The sequence below is a fragment of the Pezoporus occidentalis genome, unplaced genomic scaffold (genome assembly GCF_034315485.1).
Source record: "Pezoporus occidentalis ecotype Australia unplaced genomic scaffold, CSIRO_AGI_Poc_V1 ctg105, whole genome shotgun sequence".
Taxonomy (NCBI): domain Eukaryota; kingdom Metazoa; phylum Chordata; class Aves; order Psittaciformes; family Psittacidae; genus Pezoporus; species Pezoporus occidentalis.
This window is the reverse complement of record NW_026912832.1, coordinates 130,653-147,105: the sequence shown is the minus strand read 5'-3', so window position 1 is coordinate 147,105 and position 16,453 is coordinate 130,653. Positions and strand designations below refer to the sequence as shown.

Here is a 16,453-nt window from a genome sequence, read left to right as displayed (position 1 = left end):
TTTGGAGCTGATGTTACTTCAGGCGCGAAAATATGTTCCTTAGCCTCAAAATTTCACAAACTTTGTGTGGAAAAGTGGATATATTACTACATTTCCACATATGGAAATAGAGATGCTTGGGGACTGTTTGCTGCTCTCTATTCTCAAAAATACAGTATCAGAATTCTGAAGCTTCACCCATGCTGTGCCAATATGGTAAGAAAATATGATACCTTGAGCTTTACAATCTTGTTCATCTTATTTTCAGGGTGGCTAGACCTCTCTATTGTTGTCAGAATCCCTATATTAGAAAAAAAAAAACACTCCAAATAACAGAAGCTGAAGAGATTTCTTTACAATTTCCTTACAAGTTCACAGTAAAGTTTTCCACAAAAATCGCTGATGCTTCTCTCTCATGACAGACTTTTACAGTGGGAAACAAAATGCTGACATAAACATTATTTTTGGGATAACTGTAATTTCCATCAAAAATATTATAAATAGAAACTATTTTTGGTTGAATACAACACTGGAAATCTTACAGCTCCCAATCTTCCAAGTTAATATTGCTCCTCTTGCTGTTATTTCAAAATGTATTTTTCCAAATACCAATTTAATATAATAATAATAATATACTGAAAATAATTCTAAATAGTTGTTACTGTTAGGAAAATTGTTGTCAGTTCTTACTGCTAAGAAAGTTTTATTTACTTGGAGGCATACTTGACAAATTAGTACACAACCAGTATTACAAGAGTGCAAAGGTGACTGGGCTACTGCCAGCCCAAAATACATTTTTCTAAATATCACTTCCTATGTCTAAAAACAGTTGTTAATTTAAAGGATTTTTTAATTCTTTCTTGGCATCCAGTGCCAGGATCGTGATTTCTAACATTTTTATATTTAGACAAGGTTTAACATTAGGTCAAATTAAGAAAAATTAACATTGAGTTTCTGTCATTGCCACATGAACCCAGAAACTGGAGAAAAAAAATAAATAAATCTAGTATGATAGCTGGTACAGAAGTTCTAGCATTCACAGGTTGCAAATTATTTCCTTTCTTTCCTGCTGGCCTGCACCTATACTGTGAAGCAGCGAGCGAGAGAGAGAGACATTCAACACTGTCCCACACAACATTGTCTCTAAATTGGAGAGACATCAATTTGATGGATGGACCACTCAGTGGATAAAGAACTGGCTGGACAGCTGCACACAAAGAGTTGTAGTCAGTGGCTCAATGTCCGGCTGGAGACCAGTAACAAGTGGTGGCCCTCAGGGATCAGTGTTGGGACCGGTCTTGTTCAACATCTTTGTCGCTGACATGGACAGTGGGATTGAGTGCGCCCTCAGCAAGTTTGCTGATGATACCAAGCTGTATGGTTCGGTTGATAGGCTGGAGGGAAAGAATGACTACAGGGCCTTGGGGAGGATGGTGAAAGAGTCTGGGGCTCAAGTGATCTTCTCCGCACTCCTTCCATCTTCCACTGATGATGTGGGAAGGAATGGGAAGATTCAGTTCATGAACAATTGGCTACGAGACTGGTGCTGAGGGAACTGGCGGAAGTCATTGCTAGACCACTCGCCATCATCTTTACCAAGTCTTGGGAAACGGGAGAGGTGCCTGAGGACTGGAGGAAGGCAAATGTCACTCCGGTCTTCAAAAAGGGCAAGAAGGAGGACCCGGGTAACTATAGGCCGGTCAGCCTCACCTCCATCCCTGGGAAAGTGATGGAACACCTTGTCCTTGGTGCCATCTTAAAGCATATCAAGGATAAGAGGGTTATGAGGGGCAGTCAACATGGCTTCACCAGGGGGAAATCATGTTTGACCAATCTCTTAGCCTTTTATGAGGAAATAACGCGGTGGATGGATGATGGCAGAGCGGTGGATGTGGTCTACCTTGACTTCAGCAAAGCCTTTGACACAGTCTCCCACAGCATCCTCACGGCTAAATTGAGGAAGTGTGGACTGGATGACCAGGTAGTGAGGTGGACTGCGAACTGGCTGAAGGAGAGAAGCCAGAGAGTTGTAGTCTATGGGGCTGAGTGTAGTTGGAGGCCTGTAACTAGTGGAGTGCCTCAAGGGTCAGTACTGGGACCGGTATTATTTAATATATTCATCAATGATTTAGATGAGGGAATTGAGTGTACTATCAGCAAGTTTGCTGATGACACTAAGCTGGGAGGAGTGGCTGACATGCCAGAGGACTGTGCTGCCATCCAGCGAGACCTGGACAGGCTGGAGAGTTGGGCAGGGAATAACTTGATGAAATACAACAAGGGAAAGTGTAGAGTCCTGCATCTGGGCAGGAACAACCCCAGGTTCCAGTATAGGTTGGGGAACGACCTGCTAGAGAGCAGTGTAGGGGAGAGGGACCTGGGGGTCCTAGTGGACGACAGGATGACCATGAGCCAACACTGTGCCCTTGTGGCTAAGAAAGCCAATGGCATCCTGGGATGTATTAGAAGGGCGGTGGTTAGTAGGTCGAGAGAGGTCCTCCTTCCCCTCTACTCTGCCCTGGTGAGACCCCATCTGGAATATTGTGTCCAGTTCTGGGCCCCTCAGTTCAAGAAGGACAGGGAGCTGCTGGAGAGAGTCCAGCGCAGGGCAACCAAGATGATTAAGGGAGTGGAGCATCTCCCTTATGAGGAAAGACTGAGGGAGCTGGGTCTTTATAGTTTAGAGAAGAGGAGACTGAGGGGTGACCTTATAAGTGTCTATAAATATATAAAGGGGGAGTGTCACGAGGATGGAGCCAGGCTCTACTCAGTGGCAAACAATGATAGGACAAGGGGTAATGGGTGCAAACTGGAACACAAGAGGTTCCACTTAAACTTGAGAAGGAACTTCTTCTCAGTGAGGGTGACGGAACACTGGAACAGGCTGCCCAGGGAGGTTGTGGAGTCTCCTTCCCTGGAGACATTCAAAGCCCGCCTGGACACATTCCTGTGTAACGTTATCTAGGTGTTCCTGCTCTGGCAGGGGGATTGGACTAGATGATCTTTTGAGGTCCCTTCCAATCTCCAGCATACTGTGATACTGTGATACTGTAATGACATCCAGAGGGACCTCGACACACTTGTGAGGTGGGCTGATGCCAACCTCATGAAGTTTAACCATGCCAAGTGCAAGGTGTACACCTGGGTCAGAGCAATCCCAGGTTGGGCAGAGAAGAGATTCAGAGCAGCCCTGCGGAGAAGGACTTGGGGGTGTTGGTTGATGAGAAAATGAACATGAGCCGGCTTCAGTGTGCGCTTGTAGCCCAGAAAGCCAACCGTATCCTGGGTTGCATCAGAAGGAGTGCGACCAGCAGGTCAAAGGAGGTGATCCTGCCCCTTTGCTCTTGTGAGACCTCACCTGGAGTATTGTGTGCAGTTCTGGTGTCCTCAACATAAAAAGGACATGGAACTGTTGGAACAAGTCCAGAGGAGGGCCACCAGGATGATCAGGGGACTGGAGCACCTCCCATATGAAGACAGGATGAGAAAGCTGGGGCTGTTCAGCCTGGAGAAGAGAAGGCTGCATGGAGACCTCCTAGCAGCCTTCCAGTATCTGAAGGGGGCCTACAAGGATGCTGGAGAGGGACTCTTCATTAGAGACTGTAGTGATAGGACAAGGGGTAATGGGTTTAAACTTATACAGGGGAAGTTTAGATTGGATATAAGGAAGAAGTTCTTTCCTGTGAGGGTGGTGAGGCACTGGAATGGGTTGTCCAAGGAAGCTGTGAATGCTCCATCCCTGGCGGTATTCAAGGCCAGGTTGGACAGAGCCTTGGGTAACATGGTTTAGTGTAAGATGTCCCTGCCCATGGCAGGAGGGTTGGAACTAAATGATCTTAAGGTCCTTTCCAATCATAACTATTCTATGACTCTATGACATAAAAAGTTTAACAGAATCAAAAATGTTTTATCAGTGTCTCTACTTGTATCAAGGTTGGTAAGATAAAAGCCATTTGGTTTTGACTGCAGAATTAAAAAGCAGTTTTGCCTAATTTTTTAGATATTCTTCATAACATCTGAATAATCATACTAATTTCTTTTTAAAGTCTGCATTATATATTACTGATACATCAGATTCAGTCTGTAAAATGGAATAAGAAATACTGTGCACTGTATTAGCATTCTTTTTCTGTATTTTATGGTATAAGCTTCTCAAACAAACACCTTTCCTCAAAAATCTATTTATTCCCCCAGAACTGCTTTATGGATTTTCACAGGATCTAAAAACTCCCAAGCAGTGGCTCATCACACATAGATGCTTCTTTTCTCTTTCTGGACTCCCAGGAAAGATGATTCCTGCTTTTTCCTCACAGCCTCATTTTCAACAGGCAGTGTCTCTCAGTCATGCTGGGCATCTCATGTCAGTAATAATCTTTTAACCTCATGCCATAGTTCAAAGAGTCACAAGAACACACAAGGAAAAAGAAGTTTTCCCTACAGCCATGTTGTACTTAGCTCTCTTATTGCAGAAATAAATCATGACACGAAGAGTTAGCTGACACCATTATGAAATACGAACTTAAACTAAAGGGATGGCTGTTGAATAACAACTGGCACAGATATCCTGCTTCTATTTACATCTCTCCTCCTACCACCTGAATAACTTTTACTTTGTTGCGCCTTAAGGCAGGAGGCATGTCCAAGAGGATATAAGAATTCTCTGGAACACCATAAAATGAACTAAATAAATGAATACTACCTCCTGCTCAATTCTGGAATAAAAGAAATCCTGTTCATGTAAAGCAGAAAACACTTTGAAGACTTTGCTAGTCCTGTCATTACTAACTGTCCTGTGTGACAGAGCAGCTATGTGCCACTGTTACATGGGACATCATAAACACACACTGCCATAGACGCCAAAGATTCCTGTACTGCAGACCAAGTAGGGGTCTCCGGTTTTTCTTATCAGGCTCTTCTTCTCTTCTTCTTCAATGTAATCTACAGCAACTCACTGTGCTGAAATACAGATGAAATTTTCACAGGCTGTCTCACAATACAAAAGCTGACACGAAAGTATCGCTGATCTTCTCCTCACTCCTTCCATCTTCCACTGATGATGTGGGAAGGAATGGGAAGATTCAGTTCATAAACAATTGGCTTCGAGACTGGTGCTACAGGCAGGGCTTTGGATTCTTTGATAACAGCTGGTTTTATAGGGCACCAGTCTGGACAATGACAAGTGAGTAAGGTTTGTCTCACAGAGGCAAAAGGATGCTGGGGCACGAATTAGCAGGGCTCATTTGGAGAGCTTTAAACTAGATTCGAAGGGGGATGGGGTTGTAGCTGGGCTTGCCCCAGTGGGGCAGCGCTCCAGAATTAATGAAGACAGGGAGGCCTCCTATAATCCTAGGGTGAAATCGGTGTGCTCAGCTCGCTCCCTGGAATGTCTGTACACCAATGCGCGCAGCATGGGAAATAAGCAGGAGGAGTTGGAAACCTGTGTTAAGTCAGGAGACTGTGATCTGGTGGCAATTACACAGACGTGGTGGGACAGCTCACATGATGGGAATATAGTCATGGAGGGCTATGTCCTTTTCAGGAAAGACAGGCCAGCCAGCTGAGGTGGTGGGGTTGCTCTTTATGTGTGGGAGGAACTACAATGCACCGAGTTCTGTCCAGGGACAGATGACGAGCGAGTTGAGAGTCTGTGGGTGAGAATTAAGGGGCAGGCAGGCAGGGGGGATACTGTTGTGGGTGTCTGTTACAGACCACCAGATCAGGGTGAGGAAGTTGACGAGGCCTTCTACAGGCAGCTGAGAGCGGCCTCACAGTCACAGGCTGTGGTCATCGTGGGGGATTTTCATTTCCCTGATGTTTGCTGGAAGGACCACTCGGCAACCCAGCCGCAGTCCAGGAGGTTCCTCCAGTGTATGGATGATAACTTCCTCCTGCAAATGGTGGATGAGCCAACCAGGAGAGGAGCGCTGCTGGATCTCATCCTCACTAACAAGGAGGATCTGGTCGAAGAAGTAAGGGTTGAGGGCTGCCTTGGTTGCAGCGACCACGAGATGGTGGAGCTCAGGATCTTGTGTGGTAGGACTAGGAGAATACCAAGTAGAATTGCAACCCTGGACTTTAGCAGGGCAAACTTTGGCCTTTTCAAGCAATTCCTAGGGGAAATCCCATGGGCAAGGCTGCTTGAAGGTAAAGGGGCCCAAGATAGTTGGTTGGCATTCAAGGATTGCTTTTTCCGAGCTCAAGATCGGAGCATCCCGACACGTAGGAAGTCAAGGAAGAGGGCCAGGAGACCTGTGTGGCTAAATAGGGAATTGCTGGGTATGCTCAAGTGGAAGAGGAGAGTTTACAGGTCATGGAAGGAGGGGCTGGCCACTTGGGAGGAATATAAGGCTGCTGCTAGAGGATGTAGGAAGGCAGCTAGGATGACTAAGGCCTCCTTAGAATTAAACCTGGTGAGAAGGGTCGAGGACAGCAAAAAGAGCTTTTTCAAATACATGGCCGATAAAACTAACACCAGAGGCAATGTAGGCCCACTGATGAACGGGATGGGTGCCCTGGTGACAGAAGATACAGAGATGGCAGAGTTACTGAATGCCTTCTTTGTCTCTGTCTACTCTGCTGCAGGCAGTCCTGAAGAGCCCTGTACCCCTGAGACCTTAGATGAAGTCAGGTCAATGGAGCGGTTTGCCTTAGTCGAAGAAGAATGGGTTAGAGGCCAGTTGAGCAATCTGGACATCCATAAATCCATGGGTCCAGATGGGATGCACCCGCGGGTGCTGAGGGAACTGGCGGAAGTCATTGCTAGACCACTCTCCATTATCTTTACCAAGTCTTGGGAAACGGGAGAGGTGCCTGAGGACTGGAGGAAAGCAAATGTCACTCCAGTCTTCAAAAAGGGCAAGAAGGAGGACCCGGGTAACTATAGACCGGTCAGCCTCACCTCCATCCCTGGGAAAGTGATGGAACACCTTATCCTTGGTGCCATCTTAAGGCATATCAAGGATAAGAGGGTTATGAGGGGCAGTCAACATGGCTTCACCAAGGGGAAATCATGCTTGACCAATCTCTTAGCCTTTTATGAGGAAATAACACGTTGGATGGATGATGGCAGAGCGGTGGATGTGGTCTACCTTGACTTCAGCAAAGCATTTGACACAGTCTCCCACAGCATCCTCACGGCTAAATTGAGGAAGTGTGGTCTGGATGATCAGGTAGTGAGGTGGACTGTGAACTGGCTGAAGGAGAGAATCCAGAGAGTTGTAGTTTATGGGGCTGAGTCTAGTTGGAGGCCTGTAACTAGTGGAGTGCCTCAAGGGTCAGTACTGGGACCAGTATTATTTAATATATTCATCAATGATGAGGGAATTGAGTGTACTATCAGCAAGTTTGCTGATGACACTAAGCTGGGAGGAGTGGCTGACACGCCAGAAGGCTGTGCTGCCATCCAGCGAGACCTGGACAGGCTGGAGAGTTGGGCAGGGAATAACTTGATGAAATACAACAAGGGAAAGTGTAGAGTCCTGCATCTGGGCAGGAACAACCCCAGGTTCCAGTATAGGTTGGGGAACAACCTGTTAGAGAGCAGTGTAGGGGAGAGGGACCTGGGGGTCCTAGTGGACGACAGGATGACCATGAGCCAACACTGTGCCCTTGTGGCCAAGAAAGCCAATGGCATCCTGGGGTGTATTAGAAGGGGGGTGGTTAGTAGGTCGAGAGAGGTCCTCCTTCCCCTCTACTCTGCCCTGGTGAGACCCCATCTGGAATATTGTGTCCAGTTCTGGGCCCCTCAGTTCAAGAAGGACAGGGAGCTGCTGGAGAGAGTCCAGCGCAGGGCAACAAAGATGATTAAGGGAGTGGAGCATCTCCCTTATGAGGAAAGACTGAGGGAGCTGGGTCTCTCTAGTTTGGAGAAGAGGAGACTGAGGGGTGCCCTTATTAGTGTATATAAATATATAAAGGGGGAGCGTCACGAGGATGGAGCCAGGCTCTACTCAGTGGCAAACAATGATAGGACAAGGGGTAATGGGTACAAACTGCAACACAAGAGGTTCCACTTAAACTTGAGAAGAAACTTCTTCTTAGTGAGGGTGACGGAACACTGGAACAGGCTGCCCAGGGAGGTTGTGGAGTCTCCTTCCATGGAGACATTCAAAGCCCGCCTGGACACATTCCTGTGTAACATTATCTAGGTGTTCCTGCTCCGGCAGGCGGATTGGACTAGATGATCTTTCGAGGTCCCTTCCAATCTCTAGCATACTGTGATACTGTGATACTGTGATGTTTCACCCACAGTATTGCCCCTGCATCCATGGGAGAATCAAGTTCAAGTCCCCATCCTCTGTAAACTAAAACTAATGTATCCCCCGACACCTTTCCAAGCTGTACGAGGTTCAGGTAGAGCAATCGCTTTAGCACGTCTGGAGCCTCAGAAGACTGGATGATGTGAGAAGGGCTGAATCCCTCGGGAAAAGGACATAGACTGAATTTAATCTGCTAAACAAGGGTTTAGGATGGTATTTTTCTTTCCTCCAAAGTATCCTACAACATACTAATGCCTGTTGAAAAGGGATAGACACTACCATGGGTGAAACACTCATCCAACTATGCTGAGAGCTCTAGTGGTTAATAATCTTATTAAAAAAAAAAAAAAAAATCCAATGAAATGGCAAGCTACAGAAAAATGGGATAAAATTAAATAAAATGGAAATCATAATAATCCATAGAATTTACTCTTATTTCATTCATAAATATTACAGTAATTTTATTTAAAATCTGTGAATTAGTGTGAAAAATACTCAAGATGACATCTGCAAGCACGTTACTGCTGGCTTTGGCCCTTCAAGACGTGTATGATTAAAGTCTCTGGCATTGCAGACTAAAGTCAAGACTGAGTTTTTTTAGTGTAAGGAAAGACCCCCATCATATAAGGACCTTTTTTTATTACTATGGTTAGGAGGGAGCAAAGAGGGAATAAATCAGTACAGATGACAAGATATCAAAAAGGGATATACCAAAATTTAAATCTTTCAGTGCATCTCCTGCCTTAATTAATTTTCTTCGTGAACAATCCTTCCCATGTATTCAGATGCTGAAGGTAACAAGGGCTAGATGCTGGAGAGAACATTGTATTTCTTTCATATTGTTTCAAATCCTGAATTAAATTCACCAATAAACACCTAATTAGTATTTCAATCCCAGATCTCTGTAAGCATTGCTCTCTAACAAAGCACAATTCAGTGTTTCATAATTCATACAAAGGAGATAAAGGAATCAGAAATGGAGATAATCCAGAAAGAATGGAGGTAGACTCTGATGTTCAGATTTGATGATCCTAATATATGGATAAATTTATTTGGCTCAGACTTGCAGCTGGCATGACTATAACTCCTTAGCAAGGTTTTAATTCTGTTTGCATTTATGCACCTCTACGGCATTTGCAGCAGAAATCAGACTCTAGAGTAAAGAATATAAGCCTCCTGATTGAAGTACTATTTTTCTTAGTTAACTCTGCAGATCACTCAGAGGAAGTCCAGAGCACAGTTGGAAAAGCACAGCCATAACATGTAAACGATGCTATTTATGTCATAACTAGATATACAAGGGAGAGAAGACAGCAGCAAGGTGCTGCCTAATTTGCAAAATTACATTCACTTGTACAGTCTGTCACACAAATCACTGAAATAAAATGGTACCCAGCAGCTGGCAGATAATGTGGTATTCTCCTATGTACCACTGTTCTCTCTTCTAAATGACATGCACTAGTTGTCTGACAAGGAGGAGCTACTAAGCACAGACAAGGAAAGCTCTTGGCAGAGATACCTGGCTGCTAAAAGGAGATGGGCACTAGCAGTGACAAGATGAGCTGCTCAAACAGGCAGACATGTGTACAACTTGTGCTTTAATTGCTGCCAGCGGAAGACTACATGACGATGGCTGCAACAGGCCTTACCTTATTCCAGGGTGTAACTGGGATGAAAGACCTTACTGGGCATGATCCCAGACAATCTGGCCTGACTACACAGCTGCCCCTGCTTAGAGCAAGAGGGTGGACAGAAAACCTCTCAAGGTTGGAACTTTCCAACCTGAAATATCCTACAACAAGATGGTGACAGTATATCTCATTTTTGCAGCCTCCTTGTGGGAGCAGTGCACTGAAAAGATGAAATATTAGTAAAACTGTACTAAAAACACAGGAGAAAGCTACAGCCTTTCTAAACTCAGATCTCCATAGTTAATCTCTGCAGAGATTAAAACCAAAGTGAAAGCGCTTTCAAAGGCCAGGCACACAGCACTACAGTTCATAAAATGCTAGCTTTAAAGTGCCATTAATTTATATCTTTTAGATGCTTCTCTCCCCAGAGCGGACCAAGAGACAGTGCTCTGCAAACACACATCCTCTGGTTCCAAGTCTTTCCTTTCTGATACAGAAATCATCAGTGAAATGAATTAAGAACAAAGTGGGGTGTGAAGAGTCAAATCCCAACCTCTATGAGGTTCAGTTTCTCTCAGAACATCACTGGTGCAGTCATCCTGCATAAACCCCAATATCTGATCCCAGCTGTCTGCCAGACACAAACATCAGCAACACTACTGGCATGTTAAGTCAAATGGTAACACTCAGGAGGATCACAGAGGAAGTATTTCTTTGTCACTAATTATATGTGGATGTGTAAGCACTTTTGCCTATTCTATATGGAGAAGCACAGGCAGTAAAAAGCCCTTCTGGCAAGCTACAGCCAACAAGCACCATTGTCTTCTAAAGCACACTACTTGGAAGGAAAAGTGCTATGTGGTAAAATACCCTGATTTAGTGAGAAATCACCAATTACAAAATTCCAAATTTGGAAAAAAGGAAATAATATTACCAAAGATAAGGTCGTGCATTCACCTTTCCTTCTGCTATGTCTCAGTCCTTCATTCATGCCCTCTAACCAATGCAATGAACACTCCAATTAGTCATCATTTGCATCCTTTTAACAAGAGAAACTCACAGTCATTCTCATCTCTTTCCAATTAAGGAACCTATAGTTTCATTGTAGAGTTACATGTTTAATATGTTACCAGACACACATATGCCTATACAGATTTGCTGCAGTTTCACTTTAAGGAAGTAATTCCAAAGCAAATAAAGACTGAACAATACTTTTCTGATATCTTCAAGATATTTATTATGCACCAAATTCCTCATTTGCAGTTAACAAACCTCATGACAAGTTCAAAGACTTCTTAGAATGCACCTTTAAAACTATGCAGTAAAGCTAAACTGTGCTTCTCTGCATGAACAGGGAATTTAGGCTTGTAACTCTCACCAGTATCAAAAGCAGTTCCATGCACAAGTCCCATTGAACCCAAAAAAAGAGGAAACCCTCATAAATTATTTTTCCTTGAATTACTAAAATACCTCCAGGGCACCTTAATGTCACATTAAAACATCAAGGAACTTGTTTCTTAAATGTAACACAGTATTCAAAAAATAGTTTCAGAAATGTCCTTGGTACACCTCAGTCATTAAAGAAAACCTTTTACAGCAATCGCTATTTGTCATGTAAAAACAGTGACATAATCACTAGAAATATGAAGTTTTCCAAGTCCTGCAGTAAAAATAATCATGGTTAACAAACTGCTACTCACTGCCCAAAACAAGTACCTACATAATAATTTAATTAGCTGATGTAAAACGATCAATTTCCACTCAGACCCTGGATGCTTTCTTTAAAAGGCAAACCCAGAAAGCTTGAAAAATGTGCAGCTAGGAAGACTGCTGTGATAGGCAAGCCAAAAGAAAAAGAAAATGCTGCTAACAATTTGCTCTGCAAATAAATGTAGCATAGATCCAATGTCATTCTTTAAGGAGGTAGCTTGAATGATTCAAGGTTAAAAGCTCATTATTATCTTTTAAGTCTGTCACACCAAATAGCTAAATATTATGCTAAGGAAAGGATACAAACATTTGATTTACAACAGATGATGAGATGTGCTCATAATTATGAGGCTATCTTCATTTGTGTTACCCTTTTAAAGTATAAGAGCCATGACCAAGGTTGTCCTGACAGGCGCCTGTAACATAATGCTATGGATGACATGTTACTTCTTTTTTAATATAATTTTCTTCAGTGATTAATTTAAACAAAAGTTTTAAAAGCTGATCAGTATGAACTTCAGAATGAGAGCTTTATCACACAATGAAGTTGCCTCTGAACAGAGGAGAAAAAGACACGCTGTGCTCTGCCTGCATTTTCACATGCAAAGTAACAACTCCCCTTTCCGACTACCACATTGACATCATGCAGCATCTGCCTTCGACTTTTTGCATATGCATTGAAAAGACACATCTCAGAAAATGAAAAAGACAGTTTTAAAATCAAAATAGCCATTTTGTTACTTACAGCATTTGATAAAATGGTAATGAGACATTCTTTCACCTCAGGCTGTAGTCTTGCTACAGGTTTCAGCATTTTCTGCTGCAACTGTCATGCCCAGAAAATGCATTATTTAGAGCCCTTCCTCAGGTATCCAGTATACCTCAGAATACATTATTCAATGTAGTTTCCGTTCCAGGATCTTGCAAAGGCTTCCAAGTCATCCTCACCCGTCTGCTGGCGTTAAGATAAACCTCTGTGCGTCTTGAACCATGACTACTGCACGTGCTATTGTAGCACAATTGATTGACACAGCTCCTAATCCCACATCACCAGGAATAGAAAGATTTAATTGGTGTGCACTTGCAGCCACGTTCTTCCAGCACTGAGGTGTGCAGCTGCACTGCGGCTCTCACAATCCTGCCAGTTAATGGCTTTTCAATAGCTTTCAAATGGCAGCAAACTAAGCTTGATGAGAGGCTCGAATGAAATAGCAGAACAGGGGATCTTAAATTTTATGTGTGCATGTTGTGCGTGTGCCAAATGTGACCAGATTCTTAGCTTGTACTAAACCAGGATTATTTTTAGTTGCCACCAGTTGCTGTGTGAATAGGAAATTGATACAGGTTGCCAAAAATAACCACCTTTTAGCATCACAGACCATTTTTTCAGTATGTTGAAAGGTAAAAATCAGGACAGAGCCCACAGCCATCTTCAGATTCTCCTGGTTCATGCATGGGTTCATTTAAATTAAGCTAGGAAACATGCTTGTGTGTACATTCCTTGATATGTTCTTGTTTTGTCATTTATTTGTATTACATTTGCATCTTTTTCACAGATGGAATGCTTATGCCAGAAGAAAGAATGTGCAAGCTCTGCATGGTTTATATGATGATTACGTGCATGTTATCTAATGATATTTTAATCACTGATTGTCAGACAAAAAGCTTATGAAAATGCATCACTAAGAACAAGTCCATACAATTATTTATCAGATCGCAGAATAACGAGACAATGTATACTGATGCATTACCCAGTTTCAGATTAAGGGCACACAAAAGACAGACCTGCATTGTATTTTAAATACCCAGGCTGTATTACCCTCCGAGAACAATTCATGCATTAATTTTCCAAAAACAGTCACCCAGGAATTTAGTTGCTACTTCTTTGAGAAACTACCACAGAACTGCAGTGAAATATTTTTATAAAATAGAATTTAGAAATTAGGAAAATTGTGCTCAGAGAAAATTTATGTTGTTTACTATGTGTCATGCTTACCACATTCACTGAGAACTCTTGTGAAGGGAAACTGATAGCCTAGCCATATTTAAATTTTTTACTTGTCTGAAAGGTTCTTACCTACTGTTTTGTACACATACAATTTTTAACAGCTACAAAGTGTTAAAGGGACTACAAAGGGAAAAGGGTCTAACTCATTAGTAAAGATTACTAATTCAGATTCTATTAACTACTCTGCAAAGTTCCCACAATAGTAGAAAGATATATATTCACAGGCTTCCAGTGATCTATTATCAAAACCCTTAGGTGAAAATTCTCAGCTCCAAACAGCCACATATTTAAAATCTGATTTTAGGTATAATATTCACAGTAATAGTTTTGCAAAACTAATTATTTAGGTAGGTTATTTGTTTTTTTTTTCCCTAAAAACATCGTTTTTCAAAAGAAAGACGGAAAAAAACTAGAAATAACCAGGAGACATAGAGATAAATTCTATAAACCATGATACAGTAATTACATTACCAGGGAAACTTTTCACTCTAAAGCTCAGAAGTCCAAAGTAATTAAATCTATCCAGATTTTCTTTCACAACTGTACAACACTAGGCCAGTATGGGCCATATGACTTATAAAATAAACATACACAGTGTTTTAACAGGCAATGTTAGTCATAGTTCATGAGCAAGTGTCAAGTAATGTCACAAAAAGCCCTTTGAGCAATACTTTTCGGTGTAGACATTCCTGACAGGTTCATCTCTGGTGGTACTGTCAGGCAGACAAACTGCCATGTCTAATACCATCACGCTTCCACCAGCCCACAATGGTTAGAACTAGGAGGACTCTTGGTAAACACTGGTGAATGGAAGTAATGGACAAAGGATGCTTTGCTGAAGAGAGATAAAGAGAAACGGAAGTATATATGATTATGGCTTGAACAAAATGCAGAGAAAAGGTATTTGGATGTCTCGTTTGAGATCATAATATATGTGTTTATCTACTGAACTGCCATAGTGAAAATTTAGGATGATGAAACTTAGTACTTATATGACGAGTTAGACTGCATACTTCATCCTGCAAGAAATGAGAGAAAATTCAATAAGGCCAAGTATAAGGTGCTGAACCTGGGTCAGGGCAACTCCCGGTATCCATAAAGGCTGGGGGATGAAGGGATTGAGAACAGCCCTGCAGAGAAGGACTTAGGGGTACTGGTGGATGAAAAGCTAGACATGAGCCAGCAGTGTGCACTTGCAGACCAGAAAGCCAACTGTCCGGGGCTGCATCAGAATGAGCCAGTTGAGGGAGCTGATTCTCCACCTCTACTCTGCTCTGGTGAGTCCCCATCTGGAGCACTGCATTGAGCTCTGGTGTGTCCAGTACACGACAGACACAGACTTGTTTGAGTGGGTCCAGAGGAGGACTGCAAAAACGATCAGAGGAATGGAACACCTCTTCTATGAAAAAAGGCTGAGAGAGTCAGGGTTGTTCTGCCTGCAGAAGAGAAAGTTCCAGGGAGACGTTATTGCAGCCTTTCAGTATTTAAAGAGGGCTTATAACAAAGATTGGGAAAATACTTTAGTAGGGTCCGCTGAACTAGGATAAGGGGTAATGGTTTTAAACTCAAAAAGGATATAAGGAAGAAATTTTTTATGATGCATTTAAAGCAGCACTGTATACTGCTGTCAGCAGGAAGTTTTGACACATTGGAGGGCAGCATTAAAGCAGCACAAAAATGAGGAGGGAGGAAAGGTGCCAGATAAACCTATGGTCAAATGAAAACATTAGGCAGAGTAAGTAGCATGAAATGGAGAATAAAGAGAAATGAGAACAAGGGATATCTGTGACTGCAGAGATGGGATGAACCTTGAGAAAAGTAGCAGCTGAACTTGAAGCAAAATTTTGGAAGCCAGAATAGGAATACTGAAAAGGAAGAAATCTGGTCTACATGTTGGAAAGACAAACTACTTCAACCGCAACCTTTTGCTAGGATGGAAAGAGAGAAAGAACAGAGAAAGAAATTGCTGCACTCACAGTGGCAGATGTCCATGCCATAAACAAAGATTTCAAGTATGAGAACAAAAAGAAAAATTTAGGTTTCTGATACGAGCCCAAAGGAGGGAATATTTTGCTGTCAGTGATTTTACAAGGCAAATAATACAATTTGCTTATTCACAAGAAAACTGATATTAGTCATGGTTACATATTTTCTCCTGATTGAACTCCAGCAACGAGAAAGGAATTCTGGGAAAAAAAAAAACAAAACCCAAACACCAGAAGATATACACAACACTTAAAATCCAACCATGTAAACTATGGATGTATATCTGGACAAGCCCCAAGTACATTATAATACTGCTTTATCTGAACATTAGGGAACATAGAAACATTTTCATTCACAACCCCACTGGCTTCAAGAACACACCAGTGTTTAAGTCTACAATAAGGTACAAGCGTACTTGGCCTGGTGAAAAAAGACTGAGCTAGTATTAAACCTGGTGATAAAACACTTAATAATGTATTTGATTTTGTACAGCCTACCAAAACCAGAGAGGAAACAGAACCAAGGTCAGAAAAGCAGATACATTTACCTCTTCTGGAAAAATTCCTTGCCACCTCTCCCTACAGAAAGAAAACAGCCATTTTCATGCTATGTACAAATCCAGCATCCAACGGAATCTTGGAATTGGTCAACCATCACTAGGATAGCTATTTGCCTTATGATAAACATACATTTATGGATCATCATCTCAAGGTAGACACTGCTTTCACACCTCAATTTTCAAGGCTCAAAACTTGTCTCAGAAAGATCACCTATGAAATAACCTACAATGACTTACAAAAAAAACCCCACTGCTTAAAATAAGGTCTTGCTGCCAAGAACTGACACGCTGTATTGTATTTATGTCATGTAAGTATTCTGTT

General features: G+C 42.4%; 1 protein-coding gene across 6 annotated transcripts in view; it reads right to left on the bottom strand.

The window, feature by feature from the left end:
* The window catches only part of MYO16 (myosin XVI), a 386,124-nt gene that overhangs the window by 284,455 nt on the left and 85,216 nt on the right, over positions 1 to 16,453 (bottom strand). Inside the window, exon 1 of one of the 6 annotated variants that reach the window (XM_062619216.1) lies at positions 12,324 to 12,830. The exons of 2 other annotated variants lie outside the window; for them this stretch is intronic. In XM_062619216.1, coding sequence (XP_062475200.1) covers positions 12,324 to 12,351 — 28 coding nt within the window. In that variant the 5' untranslated portion in view covers positions 12,352 to 12,830. Of the gene's footprint in view, positions 1 to 4,678; positions 4,754 to 12,323; positions 12,831 to 16,453 lie in introns of those variants that run through there. 3 more of the 6 variants (XM_062619202.1, XM_062619165.1, XM_062619184.1) reach the window with 3 other exon arrangements.